At 45.0% G+C, this 15,708-nt stretch overlaps 1 protein-coding gene across 35 annotated transcripts in view; it reads left to right on the forward strand.

Moving 5' to 3' along the window:
- NIN (ninein) overlaps positions 1 to 15,708 on the forward strand; it is a 59,848-nt gene that overhangs the window by 32,071 nt on the left and 12,069 nt on the right. For 26 of the 35 annotated variants that reach the window (XR_015287821.1, XR_015287822.1, XR_015287823.1 and 23 more), the window contains 13 exons: positions 1,409 to 1,562; positions 1,882 to 2,003; positions 2,255 to 2,781; positions 6,628 to 6,753; positions 7,571 to 7,640; positions 8,347 to 8,562; positions 8,882 to 8,995; positions 10,123 to 10,245; positions 10,788 to 10,901; positions 11,912 to 12,058; positions 12,834 to 13,013; positions 13,594 to 13,743; positions 14,155 to 14,253. Coding sequence is in view for 29 of the 35 variants with exons in the window: in XM_086892352.1 (XP_086748478.1) it covers positions 1,409 to 1,562; positions 1,882 to 2,003; positions 2,255 to 2,781; positions 6,628 to 6,753; positions 7,571 to 7,640; positions 8,347 to 8,562; positions 8,882 to 8,995; positions 10,123 to 10,245; positions 10,788 to 10,901; positions 11,912 to 12,058; positions 12,834 to 13,013; positions 13,594 to 13,743; positions 14,155 to 14,253 (2,142 nt within the window). In the remaining 6 variants the exon portion in view is untranslated. Of the gene's footprint in view, positions 1 to 1,408; positions 1,563 to 1,881; positions 2,004 to 2,254; positions 2,782 to 3,466; positions 5,486 to 6,627; positions 6,754 to 7,570; positions 7,641 to 8,346; positions 8,563 to 8,881; positions 8,996 to 10,122; positions 10,246 to 10,787; positions 10,902 to 11,911; positions 12,059 to 12,803; positions 13,014 to 13,593; positions 13,744 to 14,154; positions 14,254 to 15,400; positions 15,462 to 15,708 lie in introns of all 35 variants that reach the window. The other 9 variants (XM_086892335.1, XM_086892340.1, XM_086892336.1 and 6 more) reach the window with 3 other exon arrangements.

Raw genomic sequence — 15,708 nt, forward strand, 5'->3', positions numbered from 1 at the left:
GAATCTGGCTGAGCTATGAGGGTTTGGTGCCCCCAGGATGGGCTGGGAGAGGCTCCATGGAGCCCTGTGAATCCACAGTGGCAGGAACTTAAAGGAGAAACAAGATACGTCCACATTTTGCTGATTTTCAGACCGGAAATATTTTTTTTTTAAATAAATCTGAAAATAAAAAGTTTGCTTTCTCCTCCACCTTGGGTACTTAAAAGACTTTAAGGTGAGCCTGCAGGTTTTCTATTTACACATCTACTTTCTGATATCTGCAGGGGTATGAACTCATCTCTTGCCCAGAGCAGCTGTGCCTGCCCCTGCATCCCTGGCAGTGCCCAAGGCCAGGTTGGATGGGGTTTGGAGCAGCCTGGGATTGTGGAAGGTGTCCCTGGCAGGGTGGAACTGGATGGGATTTAAGGTCCCTTCCAGCCCAAACCATTTTGTGATTCTGTGATCTGTTCTGCAGGATCATTTCCAGTCAATAAAGGGCTGCCTTTGCAGAAGGCTGTTGGATTGAAACAGCACGGCAGCTCTCTTAGGAAGCTGCAGGTTAAAAGCAAAAATCGTCTAGAAATAGGAGTCGATTTGATCTTGCCAAAATGCAGCTGATTTCTCTATTCCTGAGGATGGCAGATACAAATCAGTACTCAAGGTTCACCTCCTGGCCCTTTCAGACCTGCAGGGTTCTGTGTTTGCACATTCAGGGGGTTGTTTTCCTCAATATCTGCTGTTCCTGGGGTGAAGTGCACAGCTCTTGGCACAAACCCTCAGGATGTTCCACTGGCAGGAGGGAGGAAGGACCAGATGGTAAATGCAGTAATGAGGGGGTCTCTTTCCTAATTTGATCTTTTGCTTCTGATTTGATTTTTCAAGTAGATGGTGTTTGAGGAGGCATTTCCCAACTGTTTGTAAATGTTACCAAATAAAGCTGCTTTTTAATAAAAGGTCACGGGAAGAAGGAATAGAGGGAAAGCTCCTGGAGTGTTAAACCTTCATCTTTCAGAGTTTGGTATTGAAGAGTCATCAGAGAATCCCAGAATGGTTTGGATTGGAAGGGACCTTAAAAACCTTCTTGTTCCATGCCCTGCCATGGGCAGGGATGCTTTCTGATATTCCAGGGTGCTCCAAGCCCCATCCAACCTGGCTTTGGACACTTCCAGGGGCAGCCACAGCTGCTCTGGGCACCCTGTGCCAGGGCCTGCCCACCCTCACAGGGTAAAATTCCTTCCCAATATCTCATCCATCCCTTCCCTCTGGCAGTGGGAAGCCATTCCCCCTTGTTTGGCTGTGGCACTATGGATTATTGACAAATCCGTCTCTCCTGTAATTCCCACCCAAATGTCCTGTGGTGGCTCTGGGTCGGTGCTCAGCAGCCTTGGTTCCTTTTCACTCAGCTTTTTTTTGGGTTTATTTTCTCCAGGAGCTGCAGGATCAGATTGATGAGCTGCACTCAGAGCTGCAGCAGTACCGTGCCCAAGGCAAAGTGCTCAGGCCTTCCCTGAAAAATTCCTTGTCGGAAGAGTTTGACATTGTCACAAAGACTCACAGCAACAGCGGGATTGAGCCTGACCAAGGTAAAAGAATAAATCCTGAGATCTCTGCTGCAGGAGTTTACAGCATCTTCAAGGTCATTCCATGAACACCTTCCCAGGGAGACTTGGTCACCACCTCTAATTTGGTGTTTAATGTTAATTGACCATGACTGCTGAAGCAAATTTAAAGCTGAAATTTGTGTTTGCAGTTTTTGTTGGTGTTTGTGATGGGAGGTTGAGAGCTGCTAAACAAATTTAAATGGATAAAATAATTCTGTTGAGAACTATCTGTGTTTGTGTTGTATAACCAATGCTTTCATAGTTATATAAATTAATTATTGCTTGATTGCTGTTTCTAAAGGACTTGGTTCAGAAGACTGCAACCCACTAAATATGAGCATAGAGGCAGAAATGGCCATTGAGCAGATGAAGGAGCAACACCACAGGGATCTGCATCACCTCAAACAGGAGCTTGAAGACACAGTAAGTGTTGGACTGAAATGGTCTTTAAAGTCCCTTCCCACCCAAACCAATCTGGGATTCTGTGATCCCAGTAAGAAATAAAGCTGAGCACTTAGGCTTTCTTTCCAGTGAGATCAGTGTTAGATGCTGATGTGTAAATCAAAATATTCAGTAGAATGAATATATAAAACTAGCTGGAAATACTGAGGAAAACATGCCTGTAGAACATTCTGTGGAAAATGAACGGACCCATCCTGTTTTCCCTTCTGTAGGTGAGCCACTATGAAAAGCAGCTGGATGAGACAAAAGCTCGCTGGGAAAAGGAGCAAGAGGATATGAGGCAGAAGTATGCTGAGGAGATGGATGTCATGGAAAAACAGATCACTGGCCTTAAAAATCAAATAGCAGAGCTGCAGGGAGAGGCAGCAGCGCTCAGAGAGCAGCAGGAAAAGCTCGACTGTAAATATGACGAGGAGAAAAACAAATTACAGATGCATTTCGATGAGGAGAAAGCCAATCTGCAGGAGCTGTTGAGACAGGAACATGAAGAGGATGTCAGGGCCAGACTGGAGCAGGTGAATGAGAAGTTCAGGCAAGAACGGGAGGAGCTGATCCAGAAGAGTGTCTGGGTGGAGGAGAAGATGAGAGCTGTGGTGCAGACGCTGCAGGAGGAGAAGGGGGAGCTGGAACGCGGCTTCCACGAGCAGGTGAAGAGGCTGGCAGAGGTGCATGCCCTGGAGAAGGAGGAGCTCCAGGAAGAGCTGCTGAGGAAGCACGAGCAGGAGCTGGAGGAGGAAAGGTGAGTGTCACCTCTGGTGGGGACTCTGCTGGAGCTTGGTGACCGGGGTGAACCTAGTGCAGAAACTTCCCTGCTGGGGAATTCCGAGCATCCTGCCTGCCCAGTGCTGTTCCTGCTCTGTCCCACGGCACTGGGCTGCTCTCCAGGGGTTCTTTTCTCTTCTGACCTTTCTCAAGCAGATGTTCAGATTCATCTTTAGCTTGCCCAGAGGCACCAATAGTGTTAAAGCATAACCAGGTATGATTAACTGGGAGCTCTGTTCAGGATCCCTGTGCTCCACAAATCCCTGCTTGGTCCTTGTAAAACTCGTGGGTTTTCAGAATTCTTTGCTGAAGAAGGAAAGGGGTGGCTGGGAAGTGATTTTAGCCAACATGGAGTGTCAAAAGAAACTGAAGGTGCTGGGGGTGATAACATCTGCCCCACCAGAATCTGAGCACAGGAGCTGAAGGGCACATATTGCACATGAAACCTTTCCTGAGGACATTTCATGAGTTGTTGCACTTTTCCAAGGCAGTTTTTCTTTTTTGAAGTTTCAGCAGATTGCCTCAAATTTAACTCCCTGAAACACCCACCCAGTAGTCAGTGGAGGAAAGGAAAACTAAATTCCCAACTTGTTCCATTCAGCCTAGAAAGCTGCTTTAATCTCTGAGGTAGTTTAGTAATATCTTATGTTAACCATGTCTAGGAAAAAAATGGCAAGTGACTATAAGAGAAGAGCATCTCATGCACAAACTCAGTTTTCTGTGGACACACAAACACTTGTGAATAAATATGAAGAAACCCTGCAGAGTCTGGAAGGACGTTACCAGCGAGAGCTGCAGGAACTGGCTGAGCAGCAAAGAGAGGAGAAATCCCAGTGGGAGTTTGAAAGGGATGAAATTGCTCAGGAGGTGGCTGAAGCCCACGAGCAGCTGAAGGAAAGCTTGGCAAGCGAGAAGGCTGTTTCTTCTGCCCTGAGCCGGGAGAAGGATCTCCTGGAGAAAAATTTCAAGGAAGAAGTGAACAAGCTGGTGTGTGAGAGGGAGCAGCTGGAGAAGGAGCTGCGAGAGCTGAGGAGTGCTGCCCAGGAGCAGGAGGAAAAGATGAATGAGAAAATAAGCCAGCTCCAAAGTGACCATGAAAAAGAGCTAAAGGAGAAAGATGAACATAGATCTGCAGTGGAGCAAAATGGGAAACTGGTTAGGGAAAAGCTGGAGAGACTGGACAGTGAGTATAAGCGAGAGAAAGAAGAGCTCAATTCCAAACTTCTTGCTTTGGAGAGTTTAAACAGAGACATTTGTGAAAGAGCAGAGACAGAAAAGGCTGAGATGGGTTTGGAAATCTCAGACCTCCGAGGGAAAATACGGAAATTGCAGTGGGAAACGCGGAGTTTTTCCGCCCTGCATAGCCATTACAGGGTGCTGGAGAGTGAGTATGCAAAAGCCAAGAGCCAGATCGCTGCTTTTCCTGGTGCAGCTCCTCTGGGAGATGATGGGGATGTTCTCCAAAACCTGCAGAAGGTGCACGAGCAGGCGGTGAAGGAGAACGTCAGGATGGCTGCCCAGATCCTGAGGCTGCGGCACCGGCTGGAAGCAGCAGAGCGGGAGCTTCCGCAGCCTCCCAGCCCCAGCTGCTCCCACCCTGGCTCAGAACCAGAGGAAATAGATCCCAGTTTTGAAGGGCTGCCCAGTGATTGTCAAGATGTAGCTTTGGGGGCAGATTTCAATGTCCTTCCACCTCTGGGGGCTGATGCTACAGACGTGGAAGAGATGTCGGAGATGGATTGGGATTTGGAGGAGGGATGTGTGAAATCCAGAGCTGGCGGCCACCCTGAGGCACAGGAATGTTGGATCCAGGCAAGTCAAGCAGCTCTGGATGTTGATGACAACCAGGATTGTGACCAGAACCTTTCTTGGGTGCCTCTGCCGCCAAAAAAGAGAGATCTGGAGGAAGTTCCCAGGCCAAAAACGCTGCCCAGCGATGTCAAACAGCAAAAGGTTCATCTGCTAAATCACAGAATAGCTCCCAAAAATAAAGGGTTTGTGTCTGAAGGTTTGAAGATGCAGGTGGAGCTGGAGAGGGCTGAAGAAACAAGCGAAGCCTCTCTCCTGCTGGATCGCTCTCCCGGGGCAGCAAATGGTGACCTGAAGAGCGTAATAGCTCAACTTTGGAAAAGGATGGAAGAGTTGGAAGACAGGTCCATGGCACAGGCTGGACTTCTGTTGCTGCAAGAAGAAATCCAGGTAGAAAATGAGGATCTGAAAGCTGAAGTGATGCAGTTAATTGAGAAAAATGAAGTGCTGGAAGACAGCCTGCGTAGGCTGAGAAGGCTTCGTCGCGAGCAAGAAGAGAGTGAGGTGGAAAGCGTAAAGTTGGAAGAGGAAAATGCCAGATTTCTCGTGGAAGTTAAAGAATTGGAAGATGTTAAAGAATTGGAAGATGTCAAAGAATTGGAAGATGTCCAAGAACAAGACACTCAAGGAAACGTGGATGTGCCCACCACGAGAGGTGGGAAGCTGGAAGAGCGTCCCACTGCATGGACGGGCCAGCGGGACAAGAATTCCCAAAGCCGCAGCGCCGCGCCGCAAGCGGGAAGAGCGGGAATGGGGGAGCCCAAGCCCCAGGTGAAGGAGGAAGCTCTGGGTGATGCAGAGGAGAGGAAGGCAGTGACACAGGGCTTGCAGAGCACGTGCACCGAGCTGCAGCACAAGGTTGACCTGCTGAGGTAACGTAACGCGACCTTCGCCACTAACCCAGCGCTGCCGTGGCTGCTCCTTTAACCACCGTAGTTTAATTCTGATTTAACTCTGAGTAGCAGACAGTGCTGTGGACTCCTAACTCCTCTAATCCTGGATATAAAGACCACTGGAATAAATAACTGTGTGTGACTTACTCCTCCTGCCAGCACCTGCCAGCTGTCCTGTCTGTGGATTGTCACCGTCACCGTGTGTAGCTCGTCCTCCAGCACAAACCCATTTGTATTTCCATGTCCAAAATCCATGGTAACACTTCCAGAGCGCTTTGTAGCTTTTACTAATATTCACTTCACTCAGTTTGTTCCCTTCTAGAGCTGGATGTTGCTCACAAGGCTAAAATTGCTCCTGTTTTTCCCCTCAGTATTTCAGTAGAATCGTGGTCATTTGAAAGGCTGATAGTGCTTCTGTTTTTCTCAGTATTTAAGTTAATATTAGAGAATTATATGGTAAATACAGTTATAAAGCATATATTCATTATATTATATTTATCATAGGTTTTACCTCCTTATTTTTAACTGCTTTGTTCTGGCAAGGATTTATTTTCTTTTTTTTTTCTTTTTTTTTTTAATGGATAAAATGGCTACAAGTGGCTTAATTATTGTTCAGCACCAGCTTCCTGCAGGAAATTGTTCTTTCAGGTGTCCCATCATGGCTAAGTTATTTCTGTGCAGTCTCCTGAGGACAAAAAAGGCACTTTCCAACCGTGCTGTTCCCAGAATTCTGAATTCCAGCTGGGGGAACAGCTCACTCTCCTGGCAATCTGCATATAGTGGTGTTCAGTTGTTATTTGTAGCTTGAGGACTGAAATATATATAGACTATTAGTGTGAAGCTTTAGATTTTAACTCATTTTAGCTGCTCAAAAACATGCCCCAAAAGCCCAGTTGTTGGTTGGGTGTTTTTTTGAAGCTTGTTGTAAAAATTTGGGGGTTTTTTGAACAAACTTGGGGAGTGCTCCTGCTGAATTAATGTAAAATAGAAATACACCATTTACACGTAAAACAAGGCAATTGTAGCTTTGTTTTTGAAGCATTACAGGTAGCTCTGACTTTGTTCCCCTCTCCAGGTGTCCTGCAGGAACTGTTCTCACTTCTCTCCTGTCTCTGCCGCAGGTGCGAGGCCGAGAAGCTCCGCGAGGAAAACGCCGTCCTGAAAAACGAAGTGACTTTATTAAATGAGGAAGGGAGCGCTTCCAGCCTGAAACTTCGGGAGCTGAATGGATCCAGGGAAGAGATGAGGTGAGAATTCCATGGGGAATGTACCCTGTGATGCCTCCAGGCTGTTGCTGTGGCTCAGAGAAGGGTTCATCCCTTCTCTCCGAGCTCCTTCGTGCGTTAGGTGCTGTATAAATCCAAAATGGGGTTGTTTCACGGTGCTGTTGGAAATCCAGCAGGTTGACAGGTTTATTCCTCATCCTCTTCCCTGCCCCAGCTTGTCCTGCCCATCCCCAGAGCCAGGCAGGGGTTTAGCTGCAGGCATTGAGGTGACCCAGTAACACACAGGAGCACAGGAGCTGAGCTGATGTAATTATTTGTGCTTCTGCAAAGGCAGGGAGAGGCTCATCCGACAGATTATTCCAGTGGTTGGGTCTTTGGAAAGGGCAGAACCATCCATGATCCTGGGATTATCCTTCCCCTCTAGGAAAGACCCACTTGGGGCACCTTGAGAAGCTGAGCACTTGCCAGGTTGATGCAGAACAGGGATGCTGAGCAATACATAAATAAATATTCACAATTACCATTTCTGGTGGTGTTAAAAGAAAAACCAACTCATTTTTGGAATCATTAAGGTTGAAAAAGACTTCCAAGATCATCAAGTCCAGCCATTCCCCAGCACTGCCAGGGCCACCACTGTCCCATGTCCCCAAGTGCCACATCCACCGTGGATTTTAAATCCCTCCAGCCCTTCACTGACCTGGGCAGTAAAGAAATCTTTCCTAATATCCAATCTAAACCTCCCCTGGCACAAATTGAAGATGACGTCCTCTTGTGCAATCTTGCAGTTGTGTATATTGCTAATTGATTTTAGTGTTAATGAGCTTTCATTTTTCCACAGGCAGAAGATAGAGGCTGTGAGAAAAGAGAAAGTGGCTGTGCAGAAAATGGTTGACAACCTGAAAAAGCAGGTGTGTGGCCTGAGCCCAGAACTTTCTCTGTAGAAATCATCACTGGATCAAAGGTGTTCCTTGGGACAGTCACAAAGGCAGCAGAGAAGGAGCATTTTATAAGTGTAGACATTTTCATAACTGTTTTATTGCCTCTGAGATTGATTTGAGGCTTTGCTTGACCAGCTCATAAGACAAAAGCTGTAATTGTTCAGCTTACAGGCTTGAGAGCACTTTCCACAGCCAACTTGGAAAGTTCATTTGGTAGAAATGCAAAGTTTAAATCTTTTGTTGCGTAGTTTTTGTGTGATTTCTCTGCAGTAGCCCATGGGAAATAGAGATTGTGATGCAACCTCTACTCATTTCCCAGCTGGTTTGGTCTAGGAATGCTGCCAGTTGTACCCAATGTATTTATTTTAGGGGTGGCTTGTTATAATGGGTGAAATAGGAAACTTAATTGCCTTTTCCATCCATTTCATCTTGGTATTGCTCAGGAAAATACTTGCTCAGAATCATCTATTAGGATGACCCTCAAAATCCACCCCAGCATGGCAAAGTGTGCTGTGTTGGGTGACTGATATGACTGGTCTAATCAAGGCCAATTGTGACAAATTTTTTGTTTGGAGTCACTGTCAGGGTGAGAGTTGTCAGATCTTTCATCACCTTAACAGAAAGGAGATACCCAAAATCTCATTCCCTGTGTAAAATCACTGCTGTCCCCGCTCAGGTGGCGGATCTGAAGACCAGGAACCAACAGCTGGACTCTGAAAATACAGAACTCAGCCAGAGGAACTCCAAAAACCAAGCAGATGTGCAGGATCTCAATCAACAGCTGGCCAGGGTGCTCAAGCAAAAGGAAAGGGAAGAGGGGAAGTGTACCCTGGAAGAATGGGAAAAGGAGAGGCTGCTGCTGAAAGAGGAACTGGAAAACTCCAAAATTGAGGTACAGGATTTGGGAGGACAGTTGGACCTCAGGGGCTTGGGAATTGGCATCCCTGTCCTGGGATGTGTGTGGGATTTTAAAGCTGAGCTTTGCTAAGTGCTGGCTTAAGCACAGCAGCAGCCAAAAGCCAGGAGGGAAAAAAGTTTGTCTTGAAACCACAGCTTAGTGATGCCAAATATTTCCCTGCGCTCTCCAGCATGGCTGTTGTTCATCCAGTGCCATCTCAGCTCCATCCAGTGCCTGCAGCATCCTCTGCTTTTAAACTTTGGTGCTCTGTGAGTCTCCTAAAATGAAATCTGAGCCTTTTTATTGTTTGCAGTCGTCAAATATGGTGTCGTCTTTGGAGGTGGAGGTGTCAAAAATGAAGGTTCAAGCTCATCTACTGGAGCAGGAGAACCACATCCTCAAGCAGGAGCTGGAGAAGACAAAACAGGTATGGAATCCTATTGCACAGAGGAGTTGTGGCTGCCCCTGGATCCCTGGAAGTGTCCAAGGCCAGGCTGGGTGGGCTTGGAACAACCTGGGATAGATCGGATTAATTTTCCCCATCTCTTAATGGATGAAAATTAATAGCTGGAAATTCTTAATTTTTTTAAAGAAAGGTCATAAAAGTAAGGGAATGTAACTCCTCTTGAAACAGTTTCCAGGTGCAAGGCACAATTCTTCAGATAAGGTTGGGTTCACTTCGACTTTGCCAGAAGATTTGGTCAAGATAAAGATTTAAAGCTCTAATTAAGGAATGGACAGGGCAAATGGGATTGACAGGAGAACATTTCCCTGTGTAACTGGAGATAACCCATTTTAGCTCCAAATTAGGATTTATTTAAGGAGTGAGCTCTTCCAGCTTGTCCTGTCAGGGAGAATTCCTGTTGCTAAACCCATCTGGAGATATCAGAGTCTCACAACGTCTGAGGATAATTTCCTGGAGAGCTCAGTTATCTCCTGTACAAGCACAGTTCAATTGGCTGTAAATATATGCTAATAAACACAGATAATAATGAAGGCTTCAAATGAGTCAGTTCCCTGATTAGGGCTCCACAAAGTCATTTTCTGCAGAGTGTAAAACACTCAGTTGAGGCACCCAGTGCTCAGGGTAGATAATGGTGTTAAAAAGCAAAAGCAGCTGAGGCCTATTGAGAAAGGAGTGGATTGTGGCTGGAGTGTAATTACAGGCAGGAGATGGGATGAGGAAAGGCATCAAGGATAAAGCACTGGGTCAGTTGGGAAAAGGATTGGAAATCAGCAGTGCAGTGGTTTTCCCTCCCTGTGTTTTAGCACAGTGATTTAGGTGGGATATTCTGGAAGAATCCCTCTCTGCAAGGGTGGTGAGGCCCTGGCAAAGGCTGCTCCAAGAATTTGTGGCCATTCCTGGATCCCTGGCAGGACAGCTTGGAGCAACCTGGGATAGTGGAAGATGTCCCTGCCTTATTCCAGAGGGATTGGAATTTGATGACCTTTAAAGGTCCCTTCCAACCCAAACCATTTGGGCATCCCATGATTTTCATGCCAAATCCTGTGACAGCCCAGAAATGCAAACTGTGAGGGGTTTATTTCCCACAGCTGCCCAGATGTCCTGATCTTGCTGACCTTCAAAATGAAGTTTCAAGTTTAATCACTAAAAATGAAAAGCTGCAGAAAGAGAAAGAAGCCCTGAGTGAGGAACTGAACAGATGTATTGATAAGGTAAGAAAGAACTGTAAATCCACATCATTACATGCTGTGTTCTGTATTTTCAGAGTTGAAGTTCCTGTATCATTATCTATATCACCATAACCTGTAAAACTTCCCTGGATGGTGTTTTCCTCACCCTCAAGCCAGATAAAGGCTTAATTTATCCACTGCTTGGATTTTTTCTCTTAGCTGGTCTTAGGAAAGTTTCAATCCTGGAGCACAGCTTTACTGTAATTTGATTATGTAGAAAATTCCAAACATTGCAAGGAGGAGAGGCCTGGATATAAATACTGCAGCAAGACAAGGAAGACAGTGTTCTTGGAGTTTTATTGCATCTCTAACCTACTGTAACTCTGAACTGGAGCAGAGCAGACTGCACACTGTAAATAATAACCCCACTGTGTGGAAATTCAGGGAGCTGAGGGGCTTTTTGCTTTCTTGCAGTTTCCTTCCTTCCTTCCTTAGCTTTAACTCCCTCCAGGGCAACCCTTGAAGTCAAATTGAGTCAAGGAAAATTTCCTGAGTTGAGGATTCCTGATGTAATCTCATTGCAGGTAGCTCAGGTCAGCTGCTTAGAGAGTGCCATCAGCAGCTTGGAGCAGGAGCAGAAATCCTGGGAGCAGCAGAGCCAGGCACTGAAAGCACAGCTCAGCCTCTCCCAGGACAAGGTAGGAAACCCTGATTGATGTTATAACCCTAGATAAAAGCACTTTGATCATCTCCTGCAGTGCTTTTTCTCATGAAAGTCCCCTCCTGATGCCATGCAGCTGAGAATGGCTTTGAGGGGCTTTCAAAGTGATGTTCTTGAAGGACAACAGGAAGCTTGTTAAACACAATGAGGGATTTTTCTCTCTGCAGCCAACATACTTTTGCCAATTCCCTCTTCCTGGTGATACCCAAAATGCTGCAGAGACTCTGCTGCTGCTCCTCTGTCCTGGTGCAGGCTCATCCTTCCCCAGGAATGGGGGATCGAGTGGTTCCCTGCTTGGCTGAGCATTCCTGGAGTTTAAATAATTTAATATTTAATAATTAAATATTTAATAATTTAATTCCTGGAGAATAAACAGTTCAAGGGAAAGCTTCTTTCCAGCCTATCACAGTAAATTCTCAGGGCTGGAAGATGTTTCTGGTGAATGCAGCATTGTGGCTCTAGTCAAAGTGGGAGGCTGCGAGCTTGGAACTGAAAGTTGGAAAATTGTATGGAATTATAGAGTTTTAAGGATAGAAAATCCCTCTGAGGTTGAGTCCAACCATTCCCCAGCACTGCCAAGGCCACCACTGACCTGTGTCCCCAGGTGCCACATCCACCATGGATTTTAAATCCCTTCAGGGATGATGGGGACTGCACCACTGCCCTGGGCAGCTGTGCCAGTGCTCAAAAACCCTTCCCATGAGGAAATTTTCCCTACTGTCCCATCTAAACCTCCTCTGACACACCCTGAGGCTGTTTCCTCATCCTGTCCCTTGCTCCCTGGGAGCAGAGCCTGACCCCCTTCAGCTCCACCTTCCTGTCAGGGAATTGTAGAGAGCCATAAATTCAATTTAACACTTCCAAAGGGTGAAATCAACATTTTAACTTCACTCCTTCCATCAGAGATCCTAAATACGTGAGAAACCTGATGCACACAGGGAATCTTGGTCCAGCAAAACCCAAAGCTGTGCTCCTTCTCTTTTACAGGTTCAGAGCCTCAGTGAAACTCTGCAGAGCACCAACCTCCAAATGTCCCGGCTGAAATCCGACCTGCAGGTGACGCAGCAGGAGAAGGAAACTCTGAAACAAGAAGTGATGGCGTTGCACAAACAGCTGCAGAGCACCAGTGAAAAGGTAAAGGGCTTCAGGGATGTCAGCAGGTAGCTGGAATTGTATATTGGATATCATGTTGCAGGTTTAAAGCTGATTTTTGGGAGCTGTATTTTAAGTGTTGGACGTCAGTCCCTCTCCTGAGTCTCTATTCTTTCCCTAAAAGAAACCTTTTGCCAATAAACCCCCCCCCCCAAATCTTTGGACAATGAATTAATTAACACCTCTCAACTATAAAAATTAAACCAGTCATTGAGAGAGGATCTAATTTTCAGTGCAACTTGGATTTGGAAGGTACAGAATTATACCAACCTCTCAGCTAATGAGGATTTGTAACTGAAGGAGGTTGCAGACAGCAGTCTTGGGGTTGCTATTATGAATTCAGTTACTAATTTGGCTTGTTTGCCATGTAATTAAGGAATATTTAATGTCCACGTGGAAAAGAGGCTGTTTCAGAATCCTACAACAAGAGCTAAATTACAGCTATTAGTGCATAATATATAATACTGAGTTCTATTTGGCTCTAAAGAGAGCAAAAATGGCTTTTTTTGTGTTGCTGAACTCTGTGAACTCCTTGTGCACACAGCTATTCTCTGTGATTTTAGCAGAGGGGGAAGCATTTGGGGTTTGCACGTTGGATTTCTTAAGGGAAAACAGCGAGTGGGCCGGGAGGGAGACGGGAAGAATGCTGCGACTTTGGAGCCTGCACTTACTGAAAATCCACCTAAAACCCACCTGAATAGAGCAAATGTCTGCTTCTTTGTTGAAGGCCTAACCCTGCAATTCTGTCTGTCTTAAGAACCGGGTTCTGGAAGTGGCTGTGCCTCCCTCAGGGCTGCAGGACCAGCGGGGGCCGATCCACTGGGATGAGCTGGAGCAGCCGGCGGAGCAGGAGCAGAGGCTGCTCAGGCAGGAGAACGAGAGGCTGCAGAGGGAAGTGCAGAGCACTAAAACAGACCTGGCTCACTCCAGGGAAAAGGTAACTGGCAGATCACAGGAGAGCTGGGTTGGGAGCTCTGGAGGTCACTCAGAACACTTTGTGTGGATCACAATCCAGTGGAATCCAATTCTGAGCATCTCCAGAGAATGAGACTCCTCAGCACTCTCAGGATATTGCTCTTCTTTAAAAGACAATCCTTGTAATTCTTGTCCAAATTTTCACTCCAACTTCAAGTTAACAAAAAGATTCTTAATACTCCTAACGTTCTTCTTGTGCAATTTCTTGGCTCACAGTATTAAGTGGATTATGGGAAGGATGAAGGGAAAAAAGGCCGAAGTATCAAAGCAAATTTGTCAGAAATACCCCAGAGTGCCCAGAGCAGCTGTGGCTGCCCCTGGATCCCTGGAAATGCCCAAGGCCAGGCTGGATGAGACTTGGAGCAGCCTAGGATAGTGGAAAGTGTCCCTGACATGGCAGGGGTAGAATGGAATGGGATTTAAGGTCCTTTCCAACCTAAACCACTCTGGGATTCTGTGAGTCCAAAATCAGCTGGTATTTTAGATGAAGTGGAATTATCTGGAACATCTTTTCACATTTGTTCATCTCTGATCCCCCTCAGATCCGACAGCTGGAATCCACAATCCTTTCCCTAAAACACCAAAAGCATCAAAGCCAGTCAGGGATTGTCAAAGCCATAGAGCAGGAGAAACTGAGCTTGAAGAGAGAGTGTGAGCAGCTCCAGAAGGAGCTGTCATCTGCAAACAGGAAGGTGAGTTTTGGGGTGTAAACACATAAATCAGTGCAGCAGTTTGCATCTCTCAGATGCTCCAGGGAGAAGCTGGAACTTTCTTCTTCTGCTCTGAGTTTTGTGCTCTTTGCCTCTCACAAATCTGTGTCTGAAGGAGCTGACAGGGCTGTGTGCATCTGCTGTGAGACAGCTCTTGTAGCAGAGCACTTGTCCAAATACTCCTGGTTTTTAGACTTGTCTTGGTATTCAGTGGTTCATGAGGGGGGAAAAACAGAAAAAAATGAGAAATTGCTGCTTTTCTAAAGAAACTTTACAAAGTTTCTGTGTGTGTGAAGGTAGAGCAATAATTTTTAATGTACCCCCCCACAGCATGAAGAAAACATTCTTTTTTTTTTTTTTTATTCTTTTTTTATGGATTTATTTTCTTTATAGATCAGTCAGATGAATTCTCTTGAGCGTGAACTGGAAACCAGCTCTGAAAATGAAGGGCTGAGAAAAAAGCAAGTCAAGCTGGATGATCAGTTAATGGAGGTACTTTTCAATCCCTGTTGACTGTGGGCCTTTAGCACGATTTTACTGAATTTATTTTATTTTGAAACAACTTATGGATGTGTAGAAACAGAGAAAACTAATTGAAATTGAAACTAGAAGAATTAACCTCTCCTGAAGTTTAACTTTCATGACCAAGTTGTGTGGCAAACATCCTGCTCTCTGAAGCATGTTTTTTGTTTAGTCATAATTGAAATACTTCAGATATAAAATCAAATAGCAAAGAAATTTATTTCTGTACTTGAGGCAAGGCTGACACTTCCCTCTTCCTTCCTAAAACATGTTGCCTCAAATTTCCTAACTGATATTTGTGTGATGCTGCTCTTAATGTAGAAACCTCTTCTTATTTCTTCTGAATAATTTGCTGAATTTAAGCTTAATATTAATCTAAATCATGATAAAAAATCAATTTACACAGTTTACTGTTAATTTAAAGGCACGAGTGAAAAATTCAGTGGAGATTCTTCCAAAAGCTGCTGTAAAAGTTCTGCTGGGGATGGATCATGCTGGATATCAAAATTTAGGAGTCTTTGGTTATAGGAATGGGCAACTTAATTGTGTTTAGTGTGCCCCATAAGGTCAGCCCAGACTTCCAAGGTCTCTCTCAGTAGTCTTGCCTAAATTTGATGTCCTGGATTTGAGTTGAAAGCAAAATATTAAAAAAAATAATGAAATTAAAATAAAAAATCAAAAAACTACAATTTTGACTTGTTCCATAAGTGAAAGCATTTTTTAGTTGAGCCTCCTATAACACTTTATAAATGGCTTCATGTTTTTCATCAAATGGGAGCCAGTAGGCTGAAAATCTCATGTAATTAGTAATAAAATTGTAAAAACCTAATTAGGCAATATGAGATTTTGACAAGTTAATGAAAAGACTGTTTATATTCCCTGTGAATTTATGTATATAGTCTTAATTAAGCTTTGGGAAAATACCAAACACTTAAACTCATAAACACCAAGCCTGGGATTGCGTTTTCTCCTGAAATGTGTATTTCAAACAGGCAGGATTTTGTTCCTCCTGGTAACCCTTTCCCAGCAGGTGTGTACAAGATTCACTCAGTGATTTGTGATTTCTAACTCTCTCTTTTGTGCCTGTTCTCCTTTTGTCCATGGCTAACCTGGCTAGAACTCAGTGGTTGGAAGTAGCAGAGAAGGGGGCAGTTCTCTCTCTGAAATAGTGTGTGAAGGTAGAGCAATAATTTTTAATGTATTCCCCCACAGCATGGAGAAAACATTCCTTTATTTTTATTTTTCATAATTTTTTTTATGGATTTCTTTTCTTTTTATTCCATGCATCTCTAAAGTAAAGAAGCCACTATTCATTTCAATGACAATTTTGGACAGCTGCCCCAGGTTCTTTGTGGTTAAAGTGTGGTTCTGTATCCCAAGGAGCTGCGTGTTCCTAAGGGATTGCCATGAAAATGGAGAGAAATC

The sequence above is a fragment of the Cyanistes caeruleus genome, chromosome 6 (assembly GCF_971803275.1).
Source record: "Cyanistes caeruleus chromosome 6, bCyaCae1.hap1.1, whole genome shotgun sequence".
Lineage (NCBI taxonomy): Eukaryota > Metazoa > Chordata > Aves > Passeriformes > Paridae > Cyanistes > Cyanistes caeruleus.